This window comes from Heloderma suspectum, chromosome 13 (assembly GCF_057233095.1).
Source record: "Heloderma suspectum isolate Gila_16-S chromosome 13, 16-S_ref, whole genome shotgun sequence".
NCBI classification, from domain to species: domain Eukaryota; kingdom Metazoa; phylum Chordata; class Lepidosauria; order Squamata; family Helodermatidae; genus Heloderma; species Heloderma suspectum.
This window is the reverse complement of record NC_139470.1, coordinates 6794734-6819377: the sequence shown is the minus strand read 5'-3', so window position 1 is coordinate 6819377 and position 24644 is coordinate 6794734. Positions and strand designations below refer to the sequence as shown.

The window sequence follows — 24644 nt, the reverse complement described above, 5'->3', positions numbered from 1 at the left end:
GACATTAAGGCTCCTAAATGCGTTATTTCGATTCATGGGAAGCTAGTAACTTTGGGAATGCGCATTTCGGGGACAAGCCTCATTGACCACAATAGGAGTTACTTCTGAGTAGACACAAATATATTTGTGCTGGGAAAGACAGAGGGGAAACGAAGGGACGGGAAACCAGCCCCCTTTCTAACTCAGTGCTGCGCAGGGTCCAGTGATCAAGGGTGGAAGTAGTATTTCCAAATGACAATAAACCAAACAGCAGAAAATCACAGCTTTGGGAAAGCGCTTTACAGCCTTTAGGGAATTAGTGCTTTAAAATCTACAGTTTCAATTGAGGGGGATCCCTGTAAATGCTGTGTTAGCATTCAGGGGACAAGCCTTATTGACTACAATGGGAGTTATTTCTGAGTAGACAGACACTAATTGGTTTGTGCTGGGAAACACAAGGATGGGAAACACCCCTTGACTGGGGTCACGGTGAAAGGCACACCCCTGGGCAGGGCTAGTACACCCAAGGTCAATGCAGGAGTTGGGGCACACAGCAACTGTACCGCGGAGAACCGACTTAAGGAAAAGAATTGGACTTTTAGCAGTCTCAGGAAGTCTGATTTTTCCATGATAAGCCTCGGGGTGGCTGCTGGATGGCCACGACGTCATGCACCCCTAGCAACCTCTAAACTCAGCCAACTTGGAGTAAATTGCTCATGGAGACACCACCCTTGGTCATGTGATCCTTGGCTTGCATAACCTTATTAAGCAAGTAATGAAATCTTAACTACTTTGCCTGCTTTTGCTGTTATCTGTTATATTCTCAAGATGGGTCAGTCAAAATGTACTGATAGCTCTGACTCTGATGCTCAAAATCTGACTTAAGCAGAGCAGGATTGAGTCCTATTTCCCCTGTGTTGACCCCCTTGAGTTTAAAGTGTCCACCAATAACTAATAGACACTGTTTATATGGGATCCTTTATAACATCGCATCCTATTGTTACCGGTCCCTCTAAAAAAGTGTTTGAGCTGCCTACTGTTAAAGGATTTCCATCTTGGATGTTTCCTTGGCACCAAACAGGGGAAGTGTTAGAACCCCCCCCCCAAAAAAAAAGCTGCTTCTGAAAAAGAGGTGTGACTGGAGCTCCCAACATGAACTCCCATGTCACATCTAGCTTGGTCCTTATTCTGTCCACCTCCACTTCTATGTTTCTCTTCATACCTTTTCTCTCTTTGGCTTGACCTCCTTCGCCACATCACAGTAGCTCATAACAGCATCAACAAATTTCAGCATCCCTAAACCGGCTCTGCTGACAACTTCCATTTCTTCAAAGGTGGTGTTTAAGTTCTTTAGCAGCCCTCCAAATTAAAATGTCAGAGTTAATTGAACGTTTGTTAAACATTTGCTTCAAAGAAAAAAGTTAAAATGTCTAAAGGCTGGAATCTTATACACAGTTACCCGAGTGTGAGCTAAACCCAGTGGGACTTCCTTCTGAGTAGACATGTATAGGATTAACTTTAGATGATAAACCGATGAGAGCAGATGTTTTATTGGTGGATCTGCAAGTTAAGGGAATCCTTGTAGCGTGCACAATGTGTATTTATTTAGGCTGCAATACTATACCTAGGAGAAAGCCTCAATATATTCAATGGGACATAGTTCTGAGTAAACATGTATAGAATTGTCCAGCTCTGTCATGTGTGAAGGCAGGGAATGAACTGGAGGAGAGGAGCTGAGACTGATGAACTAGGTCAAAAGCCTTACCCTAGCGGTGGGGACATAACCCAGAGTGGATGCCTTCTTGCCCAAGCTGGGAATGCAATGGATACGTTAAAAGCAGATATGGGCAGAAAGTAGATCTCAGATGTTTTGGACAACTCCCAACCTTCCTGACCATTGGCCATGCTCTGGCAAGGGTTTCTGGGAGTTGAAGTCCAAAACGTCTGAGGATCTACTTTCTGCCCACCCATCAGTAGTTGAGTGGAGTGCAGGTGCTATGAGGCAGTCCTCATAGCTACACTCCTTAGCAGACTCCAAAAATGAAGGCGGTTGTGTTGATCCATATCAACCAGTACAGTTTTATCTCCATCAGGAGCAGGTTTCTGGTAATGCTAATGGGTCCTAATTGCCCATCCAAGACTAAGTCACCCCAAAATACTTTGCATTACAACAGGGAACGATATATGGTTGCTGGGAAAATTCATTCCCCCCCTGCCCCAGCTACTGTGAAGACTGCAGCTAAGCTCAGAGGGAGCAGGGCCACCAGTTTGGATGGCTTTAAAAGGGGGCTAGACAAATTCCTGGAGGAGGAGGCTATCAATGCCTACTAGTCCTGATGGCTATATGCTACCTCTAGTATCACAGGCAGTGTGTCTTGGTACACCAGTTGCTCGGGAACATGGGAGCGAGGGTGCTGTTGCACTCCTGTCCTGCTTGTGGGTTTCCTGTGGGCAGCTGGTTGGCCACTGCATGAACAGAGTGCTGGACTAGACGGACCTCAGTCTGATCCAGCAGGGCTTCTTATGTTCTCAACTCTGGTGGGGGTGGCAGATGACATCTGCCACTCTGCTAATAAAGGAGTGCTGGCACTGCTTCCCTGAGAGCCCTGGCTCCATGACGCCACTGCCGTAAAGCTATAGACATGGCAAGGAACTAGCTCTGCTGTAGTACGAGCAGGCACCTGGGGTCGTCTTCACCTGCTTCCCTCACTCTCCTGCTGCTGCCACAGAGCAGTTGATGTCAGATGGCCCTGGGATGTTGGAGGGGACAGGCCAGCTGGAACAGGAGCAGGCACCCAATGTTGTTTTCGCCTGCGGGCCCATTTGCCTCTTTCTCCTGTTCCTAGCCACAGGGCTGTTGTTGTTAAGTTGCCCAGTGTACGTGTGCGTTGCATGGAGGTGGAGATGGTCCAGCTGGAGCAGGGGAGAGAGACAGAGGCAGGCAGACAGGCAGGCAGGCAAAGTAAAACCAGGCGTCTGCTCCTGCTGGACGGCCCCTACCCCACCACAGGGTAATCTACCACCAACTACTCTGTGTAGCGAGTGGAACCTTCAAGGCGACTGTGCTGCGCCCTGGTCAGCCTCATCGGTTACCCCAGACTTTTGGAAACCAGAGGTATCATGCATTAGTGGGTGCATATTCCCTGGATATCTGAATCCTGAAAGAACAGGGCATGTTTAGCCTTGAGAAGAGAAGACTGAGGGGAGATATGATAGGGTTCTTCAAGTACTTGAAAGGCTGTCACAGAGAGGAAGGCCAGCATCTCTTCTCCATCATCCCAGAGTGCAGGATTCAGAATACTGGGCGCAAGTGACAGGAAGCCAGATTCCATCTGAACATCAGGAAAAACTTCCTGACCGTCAGAGCAATACGACAATGGAACCCATTCCCTAGGGAGATGGTGGGCTCTCCCACACTGGAGGCATTCAAGGCGAGGCTGGGCAGCCATCTGTCAGGGATGCTCTGACTTGGATTCCTGCATTGAGCAGGGGGTTGGACTCGATGGCCTTGTAGGCCCCTTCCAACCCTGCTATTCTGTGATTCTATCCTTGTGGTGGTGGGGGCAATGCTGTGGTGTTTGCAGTATCAGTCTGTGAGCTTCAGTTCCAAGGGCGTGATGCATCCCTGCTGCTGAGCCATTTACCTCGGACAGATTTCACTTGGGTCTGAGTAATCGAATCAAAATCGATCTCCATGAGGGAGCGCAGGAAGTTGGCCTCTGACATCATCCCTTTGGCCGTCTTCCAGTTGAGTTCTTTGTAGCCTCTCATGATGAGGATGCACTCACAAACAGTCTGCACCTGCTTGGGGGGCTTAGCAAAGGATCTGGAATGGAGCCAACAATGACGTACAGATCAGGGGCCATGAGAGTCGAAGGGCTTGTTCTCACAGGGTTTCATTTGCGCAGCAATTAAACCAGAGTTAAAATTGCTTACTTTGTGTTCTGTGGAGGTATTTTTGACTCAGATCAAACTGCACTTCTGTTCCCATTCCTCCCACTAATCATATCACAGGATGCTAGTTTTCATGGTGTGCTGAGTGATGCCATCAGCTTGTTTATAGATTTTCTCAACCCTTAAAATACCAAGCCTCAGATCCCCTTAACAGAACTACACTGGGCTAGGCTGGGAATGGCCAAGGAGAAGATCAAGCCTGCCTCTCTGAGAACCAGAACAATCCCTCTGGAGACGTCCCGAAGACAAGCTGGGAAGAACTCCAGCCAACTTCAAATTCATCAAATTCAGGTGAGGCAATGTACAGTAATGGATTGGATGCAGGCTACCAGCCTGAAACTCAGTCCAGACAAGACACAGGTACTGTTGGTGGGTTGTTCATTCACCCAGGTGAGAGTGGTGTTCAACCTGTCATGGAAGGGGTTGTGCTCCCTCTAAAGGACTGGGGTCATAGTCTGGGGGCGCTTATTCATCCAGCATTATTGTTAGAGGCTCAAGAGGCCTCTCTGGCTCAAAGTGCCTTTTATCAGCTCTGGCTGAGTTGCCCGCTGCGACCTGACCTGGATGGAGATAGCCCAGCTACAGTTAACCTCTCTTTTAGACTACCGCAATGCTTTGTACATGGGAGCTGTCTTTGAAAATGGTCTGGAAACTACAGTTGGTCCAAAATAGGCCAGCAAGATTGTTTACTGGGAGTGCATGATTTGATCACATTACACCAGTGCTTTCAGCTGCACCAGCTCCCAGTTCATTTCTCAGCCGAGCTGTTTTTGACTTTTAAAGCCCTAAATGGCATGGGGTCAGGTTAGCTGAAATATCACCTTCTCCCACATTTACCTATTGGGAGAAACGTTTTATTTCTCCTCTTGCTGACATACATACATATATGCATGCTGCAATTTGTTGTTTGTACTTAATACTTTATCTTTGTAATATTGTATTTTATGGTTTCATGCTGCTGGGCTGCCCAGGGAACAATGTTATCAGGAGGCCAGATGCATGCTAGAAGGAAATAAACAAATTAATGCACTTTTTGTGCTCATGTTCTCTTCCTTCATTTTCCAGAAGCCCCACATGTTAACTATGGTTTTTAACAGGGCCAGGTTTCCCACCATATAACTAACAGGAGGGGAGGGGGGGTTGGTTATTTTGCCCAAACTGACAGGAGCAAAAAGATGTACATGTCAGATAAAATACTTTGGTAATCAGTTTAGATATGAAGTGGCCAGCCTGGAGGGGGCGGTGGGGGAGAGAGGGAGAGAGAGAGAGGAAAAGGCACTGAGAAAAAGAGAGGAAGGAGGAAACGCCAAGAAAATCAAATGTTTCTAGTTGCTACAGGCCTGTAAGTGCTGGCAAACTGGACACCTGTGTGTAATCTGCCTCTCCTTTGGCTACTGAACAGAACAAATCCAGTTATGCTTGTCCCATCCCCAAAGAGAGGACATAACTTAGCTGTGCAGAATGCCCACTGCAGCACACAAGGAAACACACTGTTTGCTAACTCTGAATAGATGTGATACACGTACAAAGCTGGTGTGGGTCTAGTGAGGAGCATCACGGGCATTTCCACGTGAAATCGTCGCCTTGCTGATGCCATGGTGACAGCCCCAACTTCAGTACCTGATCTCTGTGACATCAGACTTATCAAGCTTCTGCAGTTCCAGTTTTGCTGCCTCCAAGATGGGCATGGCCTCCGCCAGGGCCGTCTCAGCATCCTTCTTCTCCACTGCAATGACTTTGTTCTGCTCTTCAATTTCCATGGCTTTTTCCACGGCCAGTTTTTTCTTCTCCTCGGCTAAGAAGTGGAACAGGGGCAACAGTAAAAATTACTCCTTGGAATGGGCATCGTCTTTACTGCTTTGTATGTACATACAACACGGGTAAAATGACATTTTTACAAAAGTAGTATGGACAGATTTATACGATAAAGTTGGGCCTGGGATGGCCCAAGGGTGGGGTGGGCTGCCCTTCTCCAGCTTCAGGTCACCACACAACTACACAAGAGAGAAGGGATATATAAATGTGGGGTGGATGAATAAGTCATGTGCATGAAGGGAGGGGAGGAAAAAATCAAAACGTGTGTGTGTGAGATGGGGAGAGAACATCCTTCCTCTTGAGTTCCAATATAAGTGGAGCTAATGATGCAGTTATCTCCTCCGATGTTAGGTTACTGTTCATTGCAATATGTTGTCCCCAAATATATTTGGGATCCCCCCCAATTATTCACTGCATTAGTTCCACAGGTTCTCAAAGCAGCTCACAGTTAAAAAAGGGAAGAAAAGAAATACATGGTAAAATATTATATTCCAATATAAAACATGCAAAAAATATAAGTACTCATAAGGTAACCACAAACAACAAGAAATTCTTTGGGGACGAGGTTCCTGTTTGGAGGAGCAACATCTTATAAGTGCCAATTTAGGAGGATACAATTGTAGAGAAGTGAGTCCTACCATCTGCTCAGCACACAAGAATTTCTAGGATTATTTATGACCTGTCAGGGCATAAACACGAACAAAAGAGGGCCACCAGATTTATTACCAAAGCTCTCAGAAAACCACCCATCCCACTACTAGTACTGATGAAGAGGGCCCAGTTTAGCTTGTAGGGTAAGTATGCTGAAGCCCAGAACAGCCCAGCAGAAATACTTGCCAATTGCTGTGTTCGTTGCAATCTCCTGCAGCAGGGCTTCGCATGCAGCCGATTTCTCTGCCAACACGATCCTTTGCTCAGCCAGCTTCAGGTTGAGCTCATCCAGCTGAACTGTGGCTTCTTTGAGTTTGTCCAAACCGCCCTCCAGACGTTTGCACTGAGCTTTGGGAGAGAGAAGAAAAAGCCTTTGCGATGAAGGAGGTGGTTATACACCCTCACTTCCTGATAAGATATGGCTGTCTTGGCTGCACATGTAAAATTATCTACATGTTCTTATTGTACATAACTTAGGGCAGGGGTGGTCAACCTACAGCCCTTGGCCAAAATTTATGTAGTCCTTAGCCCAATTTCAAAAGCCCTCTCTGCAAGTGATCAGTTCAGATCTTTGGCAAGAGGGATCTACCGGGGGGGGGGGGGGGGGGGCTCCTGCCCTGAAAGGGGGCCTAGAAATATTTGAAATAAATAAATATCCATCCTTTCCCTAGCAGCCTGCTGCATGGGGAGGAAAAGGGAGAGAGAAAAAGGGGTGCAAGCAGTTTTTCTTTATATATGTTTTGGTACATTTTGTTTCACTAATATGCAAATTTTTGTATATACTTTGTATACTCTTCTCCCAGATATATGCATTTTAAGCATGTTTTGTTCAAAGAACAGCATTGCAAAATACAGAGAAGTGTGAATAATGAAAGATAACCAGTTTGCATATTCATTCAGAAGGTGCAAATTTGGTAAGTTCCTATCAGCATGCAATCTGACCAAAATTCTTAGGAAGTGAATTCTGCAACCAGTCCTACATTCTGAGGCTTTTTCTGAGCTTCTATGGCATCACAGCACACAGCCTTGTTAATAACTAAAGTGGATTACTGCTGCAAAGCAGTCCTTTCTGTCGTTGCATTGTCTTTTGTCTAAGGATTGCAAAACTGATTAAAAATATAGATGTTACCCAGAATGAATACATTCTTCTCCTCCAGCAGTTTGGAATAGGTGTTAATGAAATCAAGGTAATTCTTCGGGGTGACATAGTTGCTCCGTCTGAGCTTCTGCAGAAATTTTTTGCTGTAAAGCCCGACCGAGCCATGGACCATGACAATGTGTTCAATTACTCCTTCATTGTTTTCTGAGGGGATCAAGGGATTGTTCCCTAAAAAAGAATGAATATATATTATTTAAAAGTCAGAGCACTAAAGGGCTGTTGATGGAATCACAAGGTCAGTATTCCTGAAATGTAGCAGAGAGAGGCACCAGTTTAAACAAGCCAGCTTGGCAGCTGTAACATATCAACTGGCTCCAAAAAATTAAAAAAATTCTTGTCTTTGTCAATCTAAAGATGACAAAGGTGATGTTAAGTCATGTGCAGTTGCCTGCGCTCTGATGTCTCCTGTTTTCTTTTTACTTAAAGCAGCTGCCCAGGCTGCTGCAATCTCCAGTGGCAGACTCGTGCATTGAGAGGTGAGAGAGAGAGAGAGAGAGAGAAAAGGCATCTTCACTCCTTTCTCTCTGCCAGTTTTCTAATTCCAAATCGATCCACTCACCCCAGCTCCTTTTGGTGTCATAGGGGAAAAGACACTGACACCGACACCTGCATTTTCCCACTCTCACAGGGCTAACAGCAAGGAGAGGAGATTTGGAAAACTGGTGGAAAGGGTTAAGATGTCCCTTCCACTGGCGACTTTGCAGCCTGGGCACTAGGCAAAAATAAGCAAAAAATGTCAGGGTAGAAACTCCGTGTATGTCATGGGTAGTTTAAACGGCCTTCCCCACCCTGGTGGTCTCCAGATATTTTGGATCAAAATGCCCAGCGTCCCTGACGACTAGCTATGCTGGTTGGGGCTGATGGAAGTTGAGATCCAAACCATCAAGAGTGCACCAAGCTGGGGAAAATTACTTCAGGCAGATTTCCCCTGAAAGCCATGTGTGGCCCCCCTGCCCCCTCTAGTCACATTTGCGCACTCCACAGACTTCCACTGAACTCCTGGCTCAAGACCATTACATACCCAAAAAGAACTTGGCAACTGCATACAGAGCCTGAGGTGGCCAGGGCAAGAACCAGTCGATCCCGGTGTTGTTGACAAGACCTGCAAAGGGAAATTATAAGATAATAAATAATTATATAAAAAATATAAGATAGTAAATAATGAGAAGGAAACAACAAGAACGTAAAAGTATTTATAGCTGAGAAATGATATGGAACAGCGAATGAATCTTTCCTTCCTTCCCCCAGTTCTTCCTCTTCCTTCTACTGCCACAGGCGTTCTGCCCTTTTGCTGTTCAACACAATTCCCTGAATATCACCCCATCTATTCAAGCGTCCATGGCAAGAATTACGTAGACACAGAATTACACACATTTGAGACTCGTTTGTTTAGAGAAAAGGCAAGTAAGGGGGGGACATGATGTAGGGGTATAAAATTATGCATGGTGCGGAGAAAGTGGAGAGGGAGAAGATTGTCTCCTTTTCTCATAACACTAGAACCCTGGGTCACCCCATGCAGCTGAGTGGTGGGAGGTTCACAACAGATAAAAGGATGTACATCTTCATACAGCATGTAGTTAAACTATGGAATTTTCCACCGTAAGATGTAGTAATGGTCCTGAACCTGGATGGATTTAATTCTTGACAGAGCGGAGGACAGGAAGGCCTGGCGTGCTATGGTCCATGGGGTCGTGAAGAGTCGGACACGACTTAACGACTGAACAACAACAACATTTATATCCTGCCTTTTTCCCAACACTGGGACTCAAGGCGGCCTTACAACGTTAAAACTTCTACAATTAAAACCTATGAACAGAAATATAAATACAACTGTGCAAAAGTTAAAAATATAATTAAATCATCAATATTAAAATTGTAAAAACATTAAAACATTAAAAGACAACTACAACAACAAAAATAATTTGTTATAATCCCCCTTTAAAAGGGGATTAGACACATTCATGGAGGATAAGGCTATCAATGGGTACTACACATGATAGCTATATGCTACCTCCAGGTTCAGAGGCAGTATGCCTCTGTACACCAGTTGCTGGGGAACACAAGTGAGAGGGTGGTATTATGCTCATGTCCTCCTGTGGGCTTCCCATGGGCATCGCGTTGTCCATTGTGGGAACACAATGCTGGGCTAGACAGACCTTTAGTCTGATCTAGCATCGTTCTCATGTTCTTAAATGCACTGGCATCATCTTGCTATAAAAGATATCTCTTGAACTCAAGCGCTTCCATATCCCCACACATCTAGGAGTTTTCAAAATTTCCACCTTCAGGGACTCTCCTTCATATTGACTTAAGGGCCAAGGAACCCAGTGTGGATATTGCCGAACCCGGCACATTGCATTTTCTAGGGCACAGATGCCACACAGAACACTGACCAAGCCTTGCAAAGCATAACCAACACTTTTCTTCAGCTGTGCACTGCAGGAGACACTGGAAGCAGTGAGCAGTCTGTCTTTCAGGAAACGTACCCACCTTCTTACTAAGGACTCCTTGGTAAGCTTCTGAGGAGCTCCGGGGTTCCTCAGAACACCGTTCAGAAACCATTGCCTCAAATCAGCCTTCCCCAACCTGGCCAGGCCATGCTGACTAGGGATGGTGGGAGTTGCAGTCCAACACATCTGGAAAGCACCAATTTGGGGAAGGCTCCCATACACTACATGAAAACTGAGCTCACCAACTGTATCTACTTATCATCTTCACATTTCTGCATCCCAAAGACAGAGCAGGATTACCTGTCAAGAAACAGAATGGACTATTTGGTACCTGGAAAATTTCGACAGCGCGTCCTCAGAGTCTCGCCAACAGGGGACATCCCAAGGACAATGTGGAAGTTGTTGGCACTCTTGTTTACAAAGTACTGCCAGACACTTTCTTTGGCTGGCCCTGCTCCAGCTTTCATTGCTTCATTCGTAATCTGGCTTAGAATATTGTCCCTCTCATCATCTGGGAAAAGGGCTGGGACCATTCCTATTAAACAAAGTCAGAGGACGCATAAGAAGGGAAGAAGATTCACTATTTACTCATGAACACCTTCCAGCTGTTACAGTGGGCAGTCTCCTGATCAGGTTATCTCCCAGGGCAGCAACATAAGCCTGTCGTAGAGATTCCCTAGTGCAGCAGGAAGGGAGAAGCAGAAGGAGTGGAAGCCTGAGACTGTAACTACACAATCGGCTGGCAAACATGCCTTTCCTGAGCATGTATCTGCTAATATGAATGCAGAAGACAATGGTTGGTGCTTCATCCTTCCCACATGTACCAATTCTCCCCTACACATGGCTCCTCAGGCCAGGATTTTTCCCTGCAGCCAGATGTCTTCTGTTCTCAGAGCCTTGCTCTTGGAAAGGTGTGGGGAAAAAAGTGGCAGATGGGGAAAGGTTTCTAGGGGAGAATGGGAAGGTTTTAGTACCTCCACCCACCAACAGATTCTCCCCTAGAAATGACTGCTCACACTCTTGCATTGGCATTATGAGGTAAACACAGGATTGTGTTTGTTCCGTAATATGCAGTTCCACACTGACTCAAGTAAAAACCCATCCTGATTACTTTCTTCTTTATCAACAACAACAGATTCCAAAAAGCTATTTTAGCTGTACCCGATATATTTTTGTGTTTAAGCCGCAGGCTATTGCGCCATATCACAAAAAGCCTCCCAGGGTGCTGTATGGCATGGAGAGCCATTGACAGCACTTGAGAAATACATAACTAAAGCCCTTGGAGTGTACATCACTACTTTTGTGGGTCTTTGGATTCTAGTGCCGTATACTAGGCTTTTGCCTCATAGAAGGTGCTTTGCAGATCTCCCTTCCTGACAGACCAGCATGGTTGGGTGAAGCAGCTGAAGTGATTGCAGCTCCCTGATAGTAGCTCAAGCCAGGATCGATGGGCTGCATGACACCTCCCAAGCTTCCAGATGAATCTGCAATGCCTTGGGCTGCCGACTGACTGGAATGTCCCTGGCGGCTCTGGTGGCAGGGCTGAAACTCTAGAGCACTCCCATGTGCCGAGGCTCTGCTTTTTCCCTTCTTTTGTAGGCTTGTGTGCCATCATTTTCCCCATCAGTTCAGAGGAGAGTGAAATGGTGGAGGGAAAAGGAAAGGATGAAGATACAACGAGAGGAAAATAGAGTCTGTGAGGTAAAACCAGAACTTTTGAGGAAGGGTAAGTAGAAAAACAAGGAATCCAAACAATAGCTGGGAGGAAAAACAAGGTAAAAAACTAGTAAGATAAAGAGGTTAATAAGAGCGAAGGAATAAGAGAAATTCAGAGTAGCTCTGTCGTGGGCGAAAGACAGAGACAAATTGAAGAGAAGGAGCCTGAGGGAGCCAGGCTCTGACAAAGCTGTCACATGATCCCTGCCTTTTCTGGGCAACGGGGGTGGGAGTCTCCTCATGCCAAACAGGGAATTTATCTTACATGATACAGTCCAGACTATTACGCATTGTTATTTTCTATGGCACTTTGAGTATAGTGCTTGAAAATTCCTTATTTCCTCAGGCCTCACAAGTCTCCTGCACAGTGAGTTCTTCTTCAAAGTGGGTCTTCCAGCATCGGGCAGGGGGTTGGATTAAATAGCCTACAAGCCCAGCTCCAACTCTATGGATCTTTAGATTTTAGAGAGTGGTGAATTGAGACGGAGCACATTTCTCAAGTTACCTGATGTTAGCATGTTATTGATGAGCTCCAAGAACCCTTCCTCTGCCACATGAGCATCAGTAAACAGGAATATCATTATCTTATTCTCAAGCCCGAGTTTTGTATACAAGAGCTTGAGGTCTTCCCGGAAATTGTTTTCTCCGTATCCTCGGCTCAGAACTATTTCAAAGACCTAAAAGCAAAGTATAAACTGATTTGTATTATTTTAATCTGGAGTGCTAATTTGTAGAACGGGAGTAGGGGCATTTGCCTGAATTGGAATTCCCTTCCTTCCAGGTCTGAGCCCCAGTCTCTTCCAGGCGTGATGCATGGCAATTTTGTCCAGGAAAATTAGTGACTGATTACTTGCCTTCCTTTTTAAAGGGATTTTTTCATTAATGCTATTACATACCTAGGCCTTCAGGACAGGGCAGGGTGATCAACTGAATGAATGAATAAGGTAAACTAATGATGTGCTGACCTCACATCCTGCCGTATAAGCAGCTAATCTCGCCAGGGACTGCTTCCCAGAGCCCCCGACTCCTACAAGCAAGGCATGGCCACGGTCCATCCTTATGATGCGATGAACACGGGTTAAATGCTCCAGGGCATCATCAAACAGTACCAAGTTCATCTTAGTATTTATATCATTGTACTCTTCAAGGATCTCCTGCAAGGGAAAAGCAAAGGAGAGTTGGCTTGTGGAAGTGATTCCTCACAGAAGCAGCAGCATGTTAAAACCACAGAGGAGAAGGTGAACAAAAGGCATATCAGAATTTTAAATTCTCAATCATATGTGGAATTACACATGAAGATGAATGTATGCCAGGCAGGTAAAATACAGGCAAAATTGTGGTTTTTGGTTTGTGTCAAATGGAATTATAATAGTAAATACCAAAGGTGGAATAATATTGCACACACTTAATTAAATATAGGAAAAATCACTAATTTGTTTTATGTTTTCCTTTTTCTAGTACAAACTTCAAGCCTTCTATGATGAAAAGAAATATTCCGCCTCCCTTTGATTTCGGTTCTATACCTGAAAGAGAGCTTTGGCTGCATCATAGTCCTGGATGTCTTCATAAATACGAGGTTCACTTTCATTCAGAGCCATTCTAAAGTCTCCAAAAAGAATTGGGTCTCTCATAGCGTGCTCTGCATCATCTTTGAAGTTATCTTCAATCAAGGCCTGTATATGGCCTTGGACCTTGTAATAAATAAAAAGAAACACACACAAGTTAAATTCCTTATTTCGGGCCACAAGCTCTCACACTAATTCACCCATCAAATGAGCAAAGTTCTACAGAGGTAATCCCAACCAACTTTGTGTGTGAGAACTGAATAACCATTCCAGCAGTTGAGGGAGATGAGAGGGAAGTGGGGCCATTCCACCAACCCTGCTGAAAGAATTAATTTATCCCCCCTCTTTCCTCCCTATTCCTTTTTCCATGTGCGTTGTGTCTTCTTAGATTGTACCCTGCGGGCAAGGGCTGTCTTTCTTACTGATTGGATGTAAGCTAGTCTGGGAGCCTTTTTTGGCTGAGAAGTGGGATAAAAATACTATATATATATATATATATATATATATACACACACACACACACACACACCCAGAGAGAGAGAGAGAGAGAGAGAGAGATGAATATGTGAAGCTGCTTTCTAATAAGCCAGGGCATTGGTCCAGACCACTGACTGGTAGTGCCTCCCCAAGGCCTCAGGCAAAGGTCTTTCCCAGTCCTGCTTCCAGAAATCCTTTTAAGGTTGCAATCCTAAGCACACTTACTAGGGAGTATGCCCCACTGAAGACAGTGGGACTTACTTCCAAGTAAACATGCATAGGATTAGGCTGTAAATGGAGGTGCCAGGGACTGAATCTGGGATCTTCTGTATGAGGTGTGTGCTCCATCTCTGAGTGATGGCCCTTCCTAATAGGGCCTCTTTCTAAATCTTGTGGCAATGATGGCACCAGGGGTTTGGAAATGCTTCACAGCAAGCAACATTCCATAGCGTGTGTGTGAGAGAGTGTATGTATGTGTGAGAAGAAGATTCTACAACTAGCTTGGTTCTGCAAATACAACAAATATACTCAGAGGCTTAATTTACACGGCTCTAGCTGGAGTGATAGCAGTTACCTCTGCAGAATGTGCAATCTCTCCACAGTCGTGGTAGGAAATGTGAGGGAAGCACTAGGAATGTGGCTATGCTGGAGGCCTTGGATCAGAATAGGAATTAACAGGCTCTGTGTCTAGGTGTGATCTGGATTTAGAAATTGCTTCCAGGCTCAGTCCCAAAACTTGGCCGATCTGAAACTTCCTGTGCCAGCTGAAGTATTGACCAGAACAGTCCATTGGGCACTAGGCTCTTGCCTGATCATCTGGCAGTGTCTTCTGTGTGTTAGCAACTCACATTCTGCCTCTCAAAATCATTTGTTGAAATAACTCTCTATGACTGCACAATTGCAAAATGTATGGGAAGTAAAAAAAATTTTTAAAGGCGGGGGAAGGCATGAGTCAGGCCTACAGTTTCATTTCAAAAAAGTGAAACTGTTAGAAACATTGTCATCTTGAACAAGTCAAATGAATAATAAGTTATCAACAATTAGAGGTGAGGACCAACCAGAGCTTTGTCCGTTTCATTAATTAGTCTGTCATGGAAGACTCGCAGGCACTCGTTCCTCCATACTCTCACCATCTGGGTGACTGTCTGGAACCTACATTAAAACCAAAAAGGAGTCAAATCAGCAAACGCAGCAAACGAGATGTAGCGGACTTGCTTTTGCAAATGCACAATAGCAACTGATCAACCCATCAAATTGGGAATAACGTTTTCTGAATTGGCATGCTTGGATCAGATGAACAACTGGAGTACAGTAACAACTCTGGCAAGAAACCAGGTGCCCGCACACTCACCGTTCTGGGGTTGTTTGAACAAGTCCATTGTAAACCCTGGACAGATCCCTCAGGTTAAAAATGTAATGGAATTTTGAAGGTGTTGGAGGTAAGTCACGGACTATCATCTGATAAAGTGCCAATGTACAAGTTGTCATCTTGTCAGCAATTGCAGCTATGGATTCATTAAAACTCTGGAAACACAAGATGGGGTGGGGAGGGTTGACCTTTTCAAGACACAATTGTGGGAAAAGTTTTCCCTTAAAGCTTATTTTTGCTTGCAACATTTCCCATCACAAGTCAACCAGTACGAACTGTGCATTCATTTGATGGTGGAGCACCTTCCTCGAATCTTGCGCAGAGAGGAGGGTGCCCTTCCTTTGCTCAGGACATGGGACCCTGGTGAGAGGAGGGGGCCTTTCTTCTGTTTGAGGGTGGGCTGTTTGAAGTGCCCGGTGGCTTTTTTTCCCTTTCCCTTTTTGCTGTAAGTTTAACGTGAAGAAGTATCTTGTTGTTAGGTCTTTTAACATGAACTACTTAGTGCTAATGTGACTACACTGTTGATATTATTGGTACTCGATATTGTTCACTGACCTATTGGGATGTCTGGTGGTTATTTAAATTTGGGGTATGTTTTAAAAGAACTGTAACTGAGTTAACCCTGTAATATAATGTATTATATGATTTACTTTATTATTACATTTACACCCTGCACTTTTTCCTCTTGCAAGGAACCCAAGGCAGCTTACATGGGCCTCCTCTTCTCCATCCTACCCTCACAACAACCTGTGAGGTAGGTGAGGCTGAGAGTCAGGGACTGGCTCCAAGTCACCCAGTGGGCTTCATGGGTAAGTGGGGACTAGAACCCGGATCTCCCAAGTCCCAGGCCAACACTCTCACCACTACACCACGCTGGCTCTCACAATGACAATATATAATTATGGTTATTGTGTTTGTTTGTGAACTGCTATGAGCACAATGTATTGTGGAAAACAGACTATACAAATAAATGGACTATGACGTCTACTACTATATGCTAATTGGCGATTGAAACATGCTTGTTGACAATCTCTGTATGTGGCTGATAGTTCTTTTTTTAAAGTAATGACATTTTAAAATCTTCTCGAGAAATGCTCCTAAAAAAATATTGGCCAGTAGAGTCAAGGTTGGTAATGGACCACACTGGCATTCCATCAATATTTCTTTAGGGGCAATTAGTTCAAAAGATTCTTGTAAGGCCATGGTTGCTATCAAGTTCTTCACATGCACCCAGATTTTGCACTGAGAGGCAGGGAGGGTTGGCACTGGCATTGACAACAGTGTCCTTGGTAGAGTCTGTCTCTTACGCGGAACCTCGACCACAGGTAAAATAAGAGTGTGAAACTGAGGTATATCAGGTCTCTGACAAAGCATTTATTACAGCCCATTCTGGCAAGGAGGGGGACACTGAAACCTTTATCAGGATCTCAGATTGTACAGGAGAATGTGGGCTTGGGATCCAAGAGTTATGCTAGAGGCCAGAGGAGAAACCCCTGAGGTCAGATGGAGATCCCAGGCCACAATCTCTATCAGTTCAGAAGTGGATTTTCCTCTGACACCCCAAAGTGCTCACCAGAACCACCAAATAGAATTCAGAAGGTGCTATGCACTTTTGTTATCCTTTGTTACTTGGAAGGCTGGAGTCTGGATGTGATGAAAATGCAGTAAAAGGAGTTGGTGTTATGGGAAAAATATAGCAATATTTTCTAGAGTTATATACCAAGAGACCAAATAGCAGCAGGATTGTTAAGGTCTTTGACAATGGTCAGTTGCTTTTTGGCAGTCAACCTCAGCAACAATTCAGATACCTAATGAGATTTAGTGGACTTGCCTTTGCAAATGCAGAATAATAAATGATCCCCTCATCAATTTAAGAGAAGACAGATTCCCATTAATAACAAATGTCAATGTGTAAGGGTAGGCTTAAGGGCAAATTTTTACCAAGCATTTACATTCTGTTCAGATCTGTCTGCCATACTTTAATAAATATCTCTCTGTATAAATAATTCAGGTTACCAAAGTGTGGCCTTTTAAAATGGAGGCATAAATCAAGTGCAGAGAAACATCTGAAGGGAAAGGAACGTTGAAAACGCTGAAGAGCGAAATGAATCGAGGGTCAACTTCGTTACGGCCTCCTCCAGCTTTGCCCATGGCAGCAACAAAGCCGAGGTCACGGAGGTACTTGCAGTTCATCTCCTTGCCACGATCATACAAGGCGCCTTTCTCTAAGAGTAACTTCAGCAATGCGATGGGCTGCTGGGTCCCATATTCATCAACCTTTGGACAACAAAGGAGACAATATGCTAAGAGAGGGGATGGAAGAGCTGCCCACAAGCAATTCTTTATGATTTCTTATCAACAGTATTTATAAACCCCCTGTCCAATACAGGTTCGCAATATACAGTCAGGGCCAGAAATATTGGAACAAGGATAACTGTTTTGGCAGTTGGCCTCTGTACACCACCACACTGAATTTTAAAGGAAACATACCCAGATGGGAGCGAAGTCAGGACTTCCAGCTGTAATTCAAGAGGTTTGACAAAAGTGGGGCATTAACCATTCAGGAAGTACAGCCAGGGGCGTACACCCTCCCGCCCCATCGTTGGGGACTCATAAGTAATGGAACAAACCAACATCATTTCAAACTTAAGGATCGCCTTTAATACCTGGATGAAAATCCTTTGCAGTCAATGACTGCCTGAAGTCTGGAACCCATGGACATGACCAAATGCCGAGTTTCCTCCCTCGAGATGCTTTGCCAGGCCTTTACTGCAGCTGCCTTCAGCTGCTGCTTGTTTGTGGGTCCTTCTGCCTTCAGGCTTGTCTTCAGTAAGTGAAAAGCATGCTCTATTGGGTTGAGATCAGGTGACTGACTTGGCCACTGAAGAACATCCCACTCCTTTGCCTTGAGAAGCTCTTGGGTAGCTTTTGCTGTGTGTTTTGGGTCATTATCCATCTGCAATATGAAGCGGCGTCCTATCAGTTTGGCAGCATTCGGCTGAATCTGAGCAGAAAGTATAGCCCTATACACTTCAGAATTCATCCTGCTGCTTTTATCAGCAGTCAGGTCATCAATAAACACCAGTGACCCGGTTCCATTGGCAGCCATACATGCCCATGCCATCACACTGCCTCCACCATGTTTGACAGATGATGTGGTATACTTTGGATTGTGAGCTGTTCCTTTCCTTCTCCATACTTTTCTCTTCCCATCATTCTGGTACAAGTTAATCTTGGTCTCATCAGTCCAAAGAATCTTATTCCAGAACTGGGCAGGCTTTTTAAGGTGTTTGCTGGCAAAGGCTAATCTGGCCTGTCTGTTGTTGAGCATTACCAGTGGTTTGCACCTTGTTGTGAAGCCTCTGTATTTACATTCATAAAGCCGTCTCTTGACTGTAGATGTTGACAATGACATGCCCACCTCCGCAAGAGCATTCTTGACCTGGCTAGATGTTGTGAAAGGGTTCCTCTTCGCCATGAGCAGAATTCTGCGGTCATCCACTTTAGTGGTCTGCTAGGCCTTTTGCTGTTGCTGAGCTTGCCAGTTAATTCCTTCTTTTTCGGGATGTTTCAAACTGTTGTGTTGGCCACTCCCACTGTTTTTGCTATCTCTCTGATGGGTTTATTTTGTTTCCTCAGCCTAATGGTGGCCTCCTTCACTCGCTTTGGGCCTCATGTTGGGAGTTGCAGTGAACAGCTACCAAATGCAAATGTAACACTCAGAACCACCTCCAGGCCTTTTATCTGCTTGATTGGTCATGGGGTACCCAGGAAACAGGCCACACCTGGCAGCTGCTTGTCAGCCAGTCGTTCCATTACTTATGAGCCACCAATGATGGGGGGGTGTATGCCACTGGCTGTCCTTCCTGAATGGTTAGTGCCCCACTTTTGTCAAACCCCTTGAATTACAGCTGAAAGTCCTGACTTCGCTCCCATCCGGGTTTGTTTCCTTTCAACTTCCATGTGGTGGTGTACGGAGGCCAACTGCCAAAACAGTTATCCTTGTTCCAATATTTCTGGCCCTGACTGTATATTGATTAAAATATATTAAAAATCCAATAAAAGTAATGTTAAGAAGTGTAAAGTTAGTACAAATAATATTAACAATAACACTGATAAAAACACAGTAAAGCAATCTTAGTTTCTAAAGGTCTAGAGAAATAAGTATGTTTCAGGCTGCAATCCTACACTCAGTTGCTTGGGAGTAAATCCCATTGAACTCAGTGGGGCTTACTTCTAAGTAGATATGTACACAACTGCATTGTCAATCTCTTTCCAAAAAGAGGCCAGGGAATAAGACAAATGAGTTGGCAAACTGCTAAATAAACCTGAAAGAGCGAATTATGGTTAATAATAACAAAAATATTACACGTATATGCCATTGCTTCTCCCAAGTGTCTAGGGTACAATACATGGCTCTCCCTTTTATCCTCACAGCAACCCTGTGCAGTACACTAGGCTGAGAAAGAGCAACTGGTCCAATGTCACCCAGTGAGTTTCACGGCGAGTGGAGATTTGAACCTGGGTCTCCCTATCCTAGTTTGACAATCTAACCCAAGGGCAGGCAACTTGGTGTCTTCTAGATGTCTTGGACTACCAAAATCCCTGATCATTGGTCATGCTGCCTGTGGCTGATGGGAATGGTAGTCCAAAGCATCTGTAGGGCATCAGATGCTTTGGACCATACCTGCCCCTGATCTAACCACTACCCCTGATCAAACCATGATCCAACCACTAACCTCTTGCCTACCCCTAATCTAACCACTACGCCACGTTGGCTAATTCTTACACATGTGCATAAAAACAGATAACAGAAAATACGGAATGACAACTACAGCAAGGAGTTGGAGTATCTTCCTCTGGCACCTGAAGGTGATTGCTGCAAGTTTAGATGGCCTTAAAAAAAGGATTAGACCAAGTTATGGAAGACAGGTCTATCAATGGGTATTAGCCATTACACACCAAATGAAACTTCCAGGATCAGAAACAGTGTACCTTTCTCTGCTGGGTAATGGGGCAAACAACAGGGCATTGCTATTAAGCCACACCCTGCCTGTGAGCTGCTGGGAAACAGAATGCTGGACTAAATGCCCGTAAAACCTCTCTAGAAGCAAAGGATTCACATCCCTTCCTTCCCCCCCCCAGTCAACTCCACTCATTCTCCATTAAAAAATGCTCTAATGTGCCTTGGCAATCTCTCGCATACTTTCGAATTCTTACCCTGGGCATATTCATATCATCCATAAAGACAAGGAGACGCTTTCCCATTGGGGGCCCATAGGTCTCTTTGGTCCGCTTCTCCACGTTGGCTTCTAAGTTTCTTTGAATATCCATTGAAGTTGTGCGTGAGGAGAAGTTAATGATTAGCAGCACCTGAAAGAGCGAGATGAAAATGGCCAGTTTAGAAAGGAAGCCTCATATCTATGACTTCCTTCCTATACAGCAGTGTGGAAAATAAACGATGGATGTTAAAAGCTAAAAAGGGTTTACATGTGTGAAGGTTGTGGCAAATTAAAACCCTTTCAGAATGGAGTATTTTTCAACAGAGAGAATATCTTAACTTTTCAGCCACTACAGTCAAACCCAGTAGTACTTCTCCACTTATTGTGGAATTGTGAAGATACAGAAGCTATCTGGTGTTCTTGGCTGGTGGCAGTACAATTTTTTAGTGCTTAATTCTGGAAAGGAGCTATTGCCAACTTATCCGTTGGATACAGTAGATCTAAGTACATCAAAAAGAGCCCTGCTAGATCAAAGGCCCTTCTAGTCCAGCGTCCTGTTTCCTACAGTAGCCCAGTGGATGTCACTGGGAAGCCCACAAGCAGGATATGAGGGCAACAGCACCCTCCTGCTATTCTTCCCCAGCAACTGGTATATAGAGGCGTGTTTCCTCTGATCCTGGACATGGTGTATAGTCATCATGATAGTAGCCACTGATAAACCTAAACTCCTGGAATGTGTCTAATCCCTTCTGAAAGCAGTTTAAATTGGTGGCCATCATCACATCTTGTGGAAGAAAATGTCATAGTTCATCTGTGCTCTGTGTGTCCACTTCAGTTATTGGGCAGTTTACAAATGCAGTTAATAAATATTCAGTACTTTTTTGTTGGCCCTAAAAAGATATGGGAAATTATGATAATGAAAACATCTCAAATTATTATTATGTAACAGTAACAATATATTTACAGTTTTAGCCCACCCTTCCTTCAAGGACCTTAGAGTGGCATACAACATTATCACCTCCCATTTTATCTTCACAACAACGCTGTGAGATAGGTTGGTAGCCCAAGGAAAAGAAAAGCAGGAGATAACTTGGTCACCATTTAGACAGTTCACAGAAAATAATACTCAAATTACAAATGTCAAGCAAGTACAAAACAACTGAATAATATTAGTAACATTAAATAATGTTATGTAACGATTGGGAACTTTTTCTTCTATTGCTATAGAAGGGGAGGTCGGGTTGTTTTAACTAATGTTTAAATTGTTATATTTATAAAAGATCTCTGAAATTTGCTCAGGGTAGAGGATGATTTTTCAGCATTCAAATCATTCTAATTGTCTTTGATTGTGGAAGTTTATCACATTTGTGCCTGTTTATAGAAACAAAGTTGGTGTTATTTAAACTGCCTAATTGTGATACTAATGGTCAAGGCATCATTCTCTCTCTTAAAATACAAGGCCAAGTAGAGATACTATTTTACCAATTAGTAAAATACAACTGTTGGTGGAGCTGAGTAAGACTGCAATCCTGTAAACATTTACTTGAAAATAAGCCCTGTTCAACACACTGGGACTTATTTCTGAATAGACATGCAAACAATTGTGCTCCACATGGGCTTAAATACCATCCAAAATTGGGGGGGAAAGTGCATTAACCAGAGATTCTGGGAAGTTGGATGTAGCAAAGGATCTGTCCCCTTGACCTATTCCTCACCTACATACATACATACATGCTTGCCGTCCAGTGACAGGAGAACCTTTGCTGCAGATTGTCCAGGAGGGGAGGCAAGGGGAGGAGAGGCCAGCATGGGCACAGAATATAATGACTGAACAATATGTAAAAGCCCAAGCTAATTACATAGCACCTCGACCCTTACATTTGTGTCTTGATGTAGTTTTTTGAGAAAGTTCTGTGTTGTTGCCGTCTTTGATGTTCCAGATTCTCCAACCAAAACAACAGGGTGTTTGATTTTCACCATCCTTTCTAGTAGCCAGTTTGTGCGGGTTGTGTCCACTGTAGGAACTAAAGGGAGGGCATGTTAGTTTGGAATGCAACAGAAAGCAACAAGAACCCAATCAGTTTAATACAGAGGGATTTGCCTGGATTCACAGTGCATAATCAGACCAGCAGTAGAATTCAACAAAGGACACAGGGAGATCCTCCACTCCTGAAGGCCTATGAGGTCCCCTCCAAAGAGGAAGCATGTCCAACCAACTCCCTTCCTACCATGGCTGATTAATCCAAGGAGAGTCAGGCAGAAAGAGCTGGCCTGAAGCTCTTCCAGTGAAAAATAAGAACAGAGCTCCAGAAAACCCTATTGCCCCAGGGCTGGCAGGACCAGAAATGGATGGGTACTCTTTCCACTCAGGGGACTAAACAAGCACAATTTGAATGGCCCTGACTCATGCAAGAGTAACCCATGTAAGGGTACCCACCTCCAATATACAAGAGTTCATAATCAGACCATCGGTAGAGTTCAATGAAGGATGCAGAGGTAGGATCTAAAATTTAACAGCTACTGTGATTTTTGTCAAGATAACATCAATTAATCCCATCTGACCCAGACACCACTTGTCCATCTAACAGCTTGGAGACCCACCAAAGAAATTCCACAGACACGTTGTTTCAGAAAGCACATACAGCTTTGCAGGCTGCAACTGATTAACTGGTGTCATTAATTACTCCCACCAAATAATGCCAAGCTTAGTTCACACTTACCTAGAATGTCAATAAATCTCACTTCAGCTGAGTGAACATATTCAGGGACCAATTTGCTCCAAGGTACCCACTTTTTCATACGCCCCTCAAAGTGAAAGTCATATAAAGTTGGAAGCTGGCCTGAAACAGAAAGACATCGTGGTATCGTAGAAATATACTAATGGTTAAAGATAAGCCATTCAAGATTACTGGAGACAGATGCCACCAAAACGGTGAAAGAGTGTATGTTTTTAGATCCTTGTACTGCTGCTGGTTTTTATCTTGGTTCTGCTCGGTTGTTTTGAATGTATGGTTTTTATAATATGTTTTACTATGTTAGTGTATTTTATGATTTTAACTTTTGTTTTGTAAACTGCCCAGAGAGCTTCGGCTGATGGGTGATATAGAAATGTAATAAACAAACAAACAAACAAATGGAACAGGAGACAGCTAACTTAGGATGGCAAGAAGATAATGTCTTATGTATTATCCCAGTCATTAGAAAGCATTGGATTCTAGGCCTAAGAGACTGGCAAATAACGTAAGCCTTAGAGCACCTCTTACTGTGTGCTCTCCCTCTCCCGAGCACACACACACTAAAACACCTTAATATTACTTTCCACTTCATGTTCTCAAGGGGACCATTGCAAAGCACCTGCCTCTTTGCTGGAGGCAGAATGTCTTGAGGTTAGGGGAATCTACTTTCTCCCTTGTCCACTAAGCAGTGATCAAACTGCACCTGCCTCTCATTTCAAGGACAGGGTGCAAACCAAATGAAACGGCAGTAATGTTGGACTGACCATCAAGGTTTCTTTTCCTCTGTGGATGGAAGTTATCGTAAGACAGCTTACTCCTCCTGCTTGCTCCACAGACATGTCAATTGCACGTTTCTTAAGCTTCCATTGCAGAGACCCACACAATTTTAGTATGTAACCAAGCAGGAACAGAATATGTCCCAATTTGCAAAACTGTTTCTCTGGAAAAAACTATTCTTTTTTTTTTACTTTTACTTCCAAGTGGCAAAGCCCAGCTCTACAGTCTCCTAAGCCCTCCAGTGCTGCTCTCCCTGGTGCCAGATTCTTCTCTGGCACTTCTTTTGCTTCAGCGAAGGACATGAAGAGGTAGAGGCTGCAGCAGCCACCCAGCTCCAAGTGTTCAGCATACTTGAGCTAACTCAGTAAACGGTTGTAAAAAAGATTAAGAAGAAAGCTCCCTCAGGGCCATTGTGGCAAGGGGACAAGGCAGTGGCTTCAGAGTCCCTCACATGGCTTGAGGCAAGGCCAACCCCCTCAGCCAACCTTCTGTGTGTGTGTGCGTGTGAGAAATAGTAGACTCCCTTCCCACATTCACTAGATCAGGGCTGGGCAGAAGGTAGATCTCCAGATGTTTTGGAATTCAGCTCCCAGAAGCCCCTGCCAGCATGGCCAATGGTCAGGAGTCCAAAACATCTGGAGATCTACCTCCTGCCCAGCCCTGCACTAGATATCTGCTGGGAAAAGAGGGAGGGAGAGAAAATTCCCATCAGATCATTAACATTCCTGTCAGAAACACTGGCTAAAAACTTGCAACAGAGAGGGGTGCTGAGGAA

The 24644-nt window shown here is 44.4% G+C and overlaps 1 protein-coding gene across 1 annotated transcript in view; it reads right to left on the bottom strand.

The window, feature by feature from the left end:
* Positions 1 to 24644, bottom strand: part of DNAH10 (dynein axonemal heavy chain 10) — a 99762-nt gene that overhangs the window by 24527 nt on the left and 50591 nt on the right. Inside the window, exons 44-59 of the mRNA XM_084819652.1 lie at positions 23078 to 23197; positions 22236 to 22381; positions 20356 to 20508; positions 17152 to 17412; positions 15118 to 15290; positions 14825 to 14918; positions 13248 to 13415; positions 12690 to 12878; positions 12230 to 12401; positions 10340 to 10543; positions 8580 to 8660; positions 7529 to 7726; positions 6586 to 6747; positions 5554 to 5728; positions 3624 to 3805; positions 1202 to 1338 (exon numbers count right to left, since the gene is read on the bottom strand). Coding sequence (XP_084675778.1) covers positions 1202 to 1338; positions 3624 to 3805; positions 5554 to 5728; positions 6586 to 6747; positions 7529 to 7726; positions 8580 to 8660; positions 10340 to 10543; positions 12230 to 12401; positions 12690 to 12878; positions 13248 to 13415; positions 14825 to 14918; positions 15118 to 15290; positions 17152 to 17412; positions 20356 to 20508; positions 22236 to 22381; positions 23078 to 23197 — 2615 coding nt within the window. The remainder of the gene's footprint in view (positions 1 to 1201; positions 1339 to 3623; positions 3806 to 5553; positions 5729 to 6585; positions 6748 to 7528; positions 7727 to 8579; positions 8661 to 10339; positions 10544 to 12229; positions 12402 to 12689; positions 12879 to 13247; positions 13416 to 14824; positions 14919 to 15117; positions 15291 to 17151; positions 17413 to 20355; positions 20509 to 22235; positions 22382 to 23077; positions 23198 to 24644) is intronic.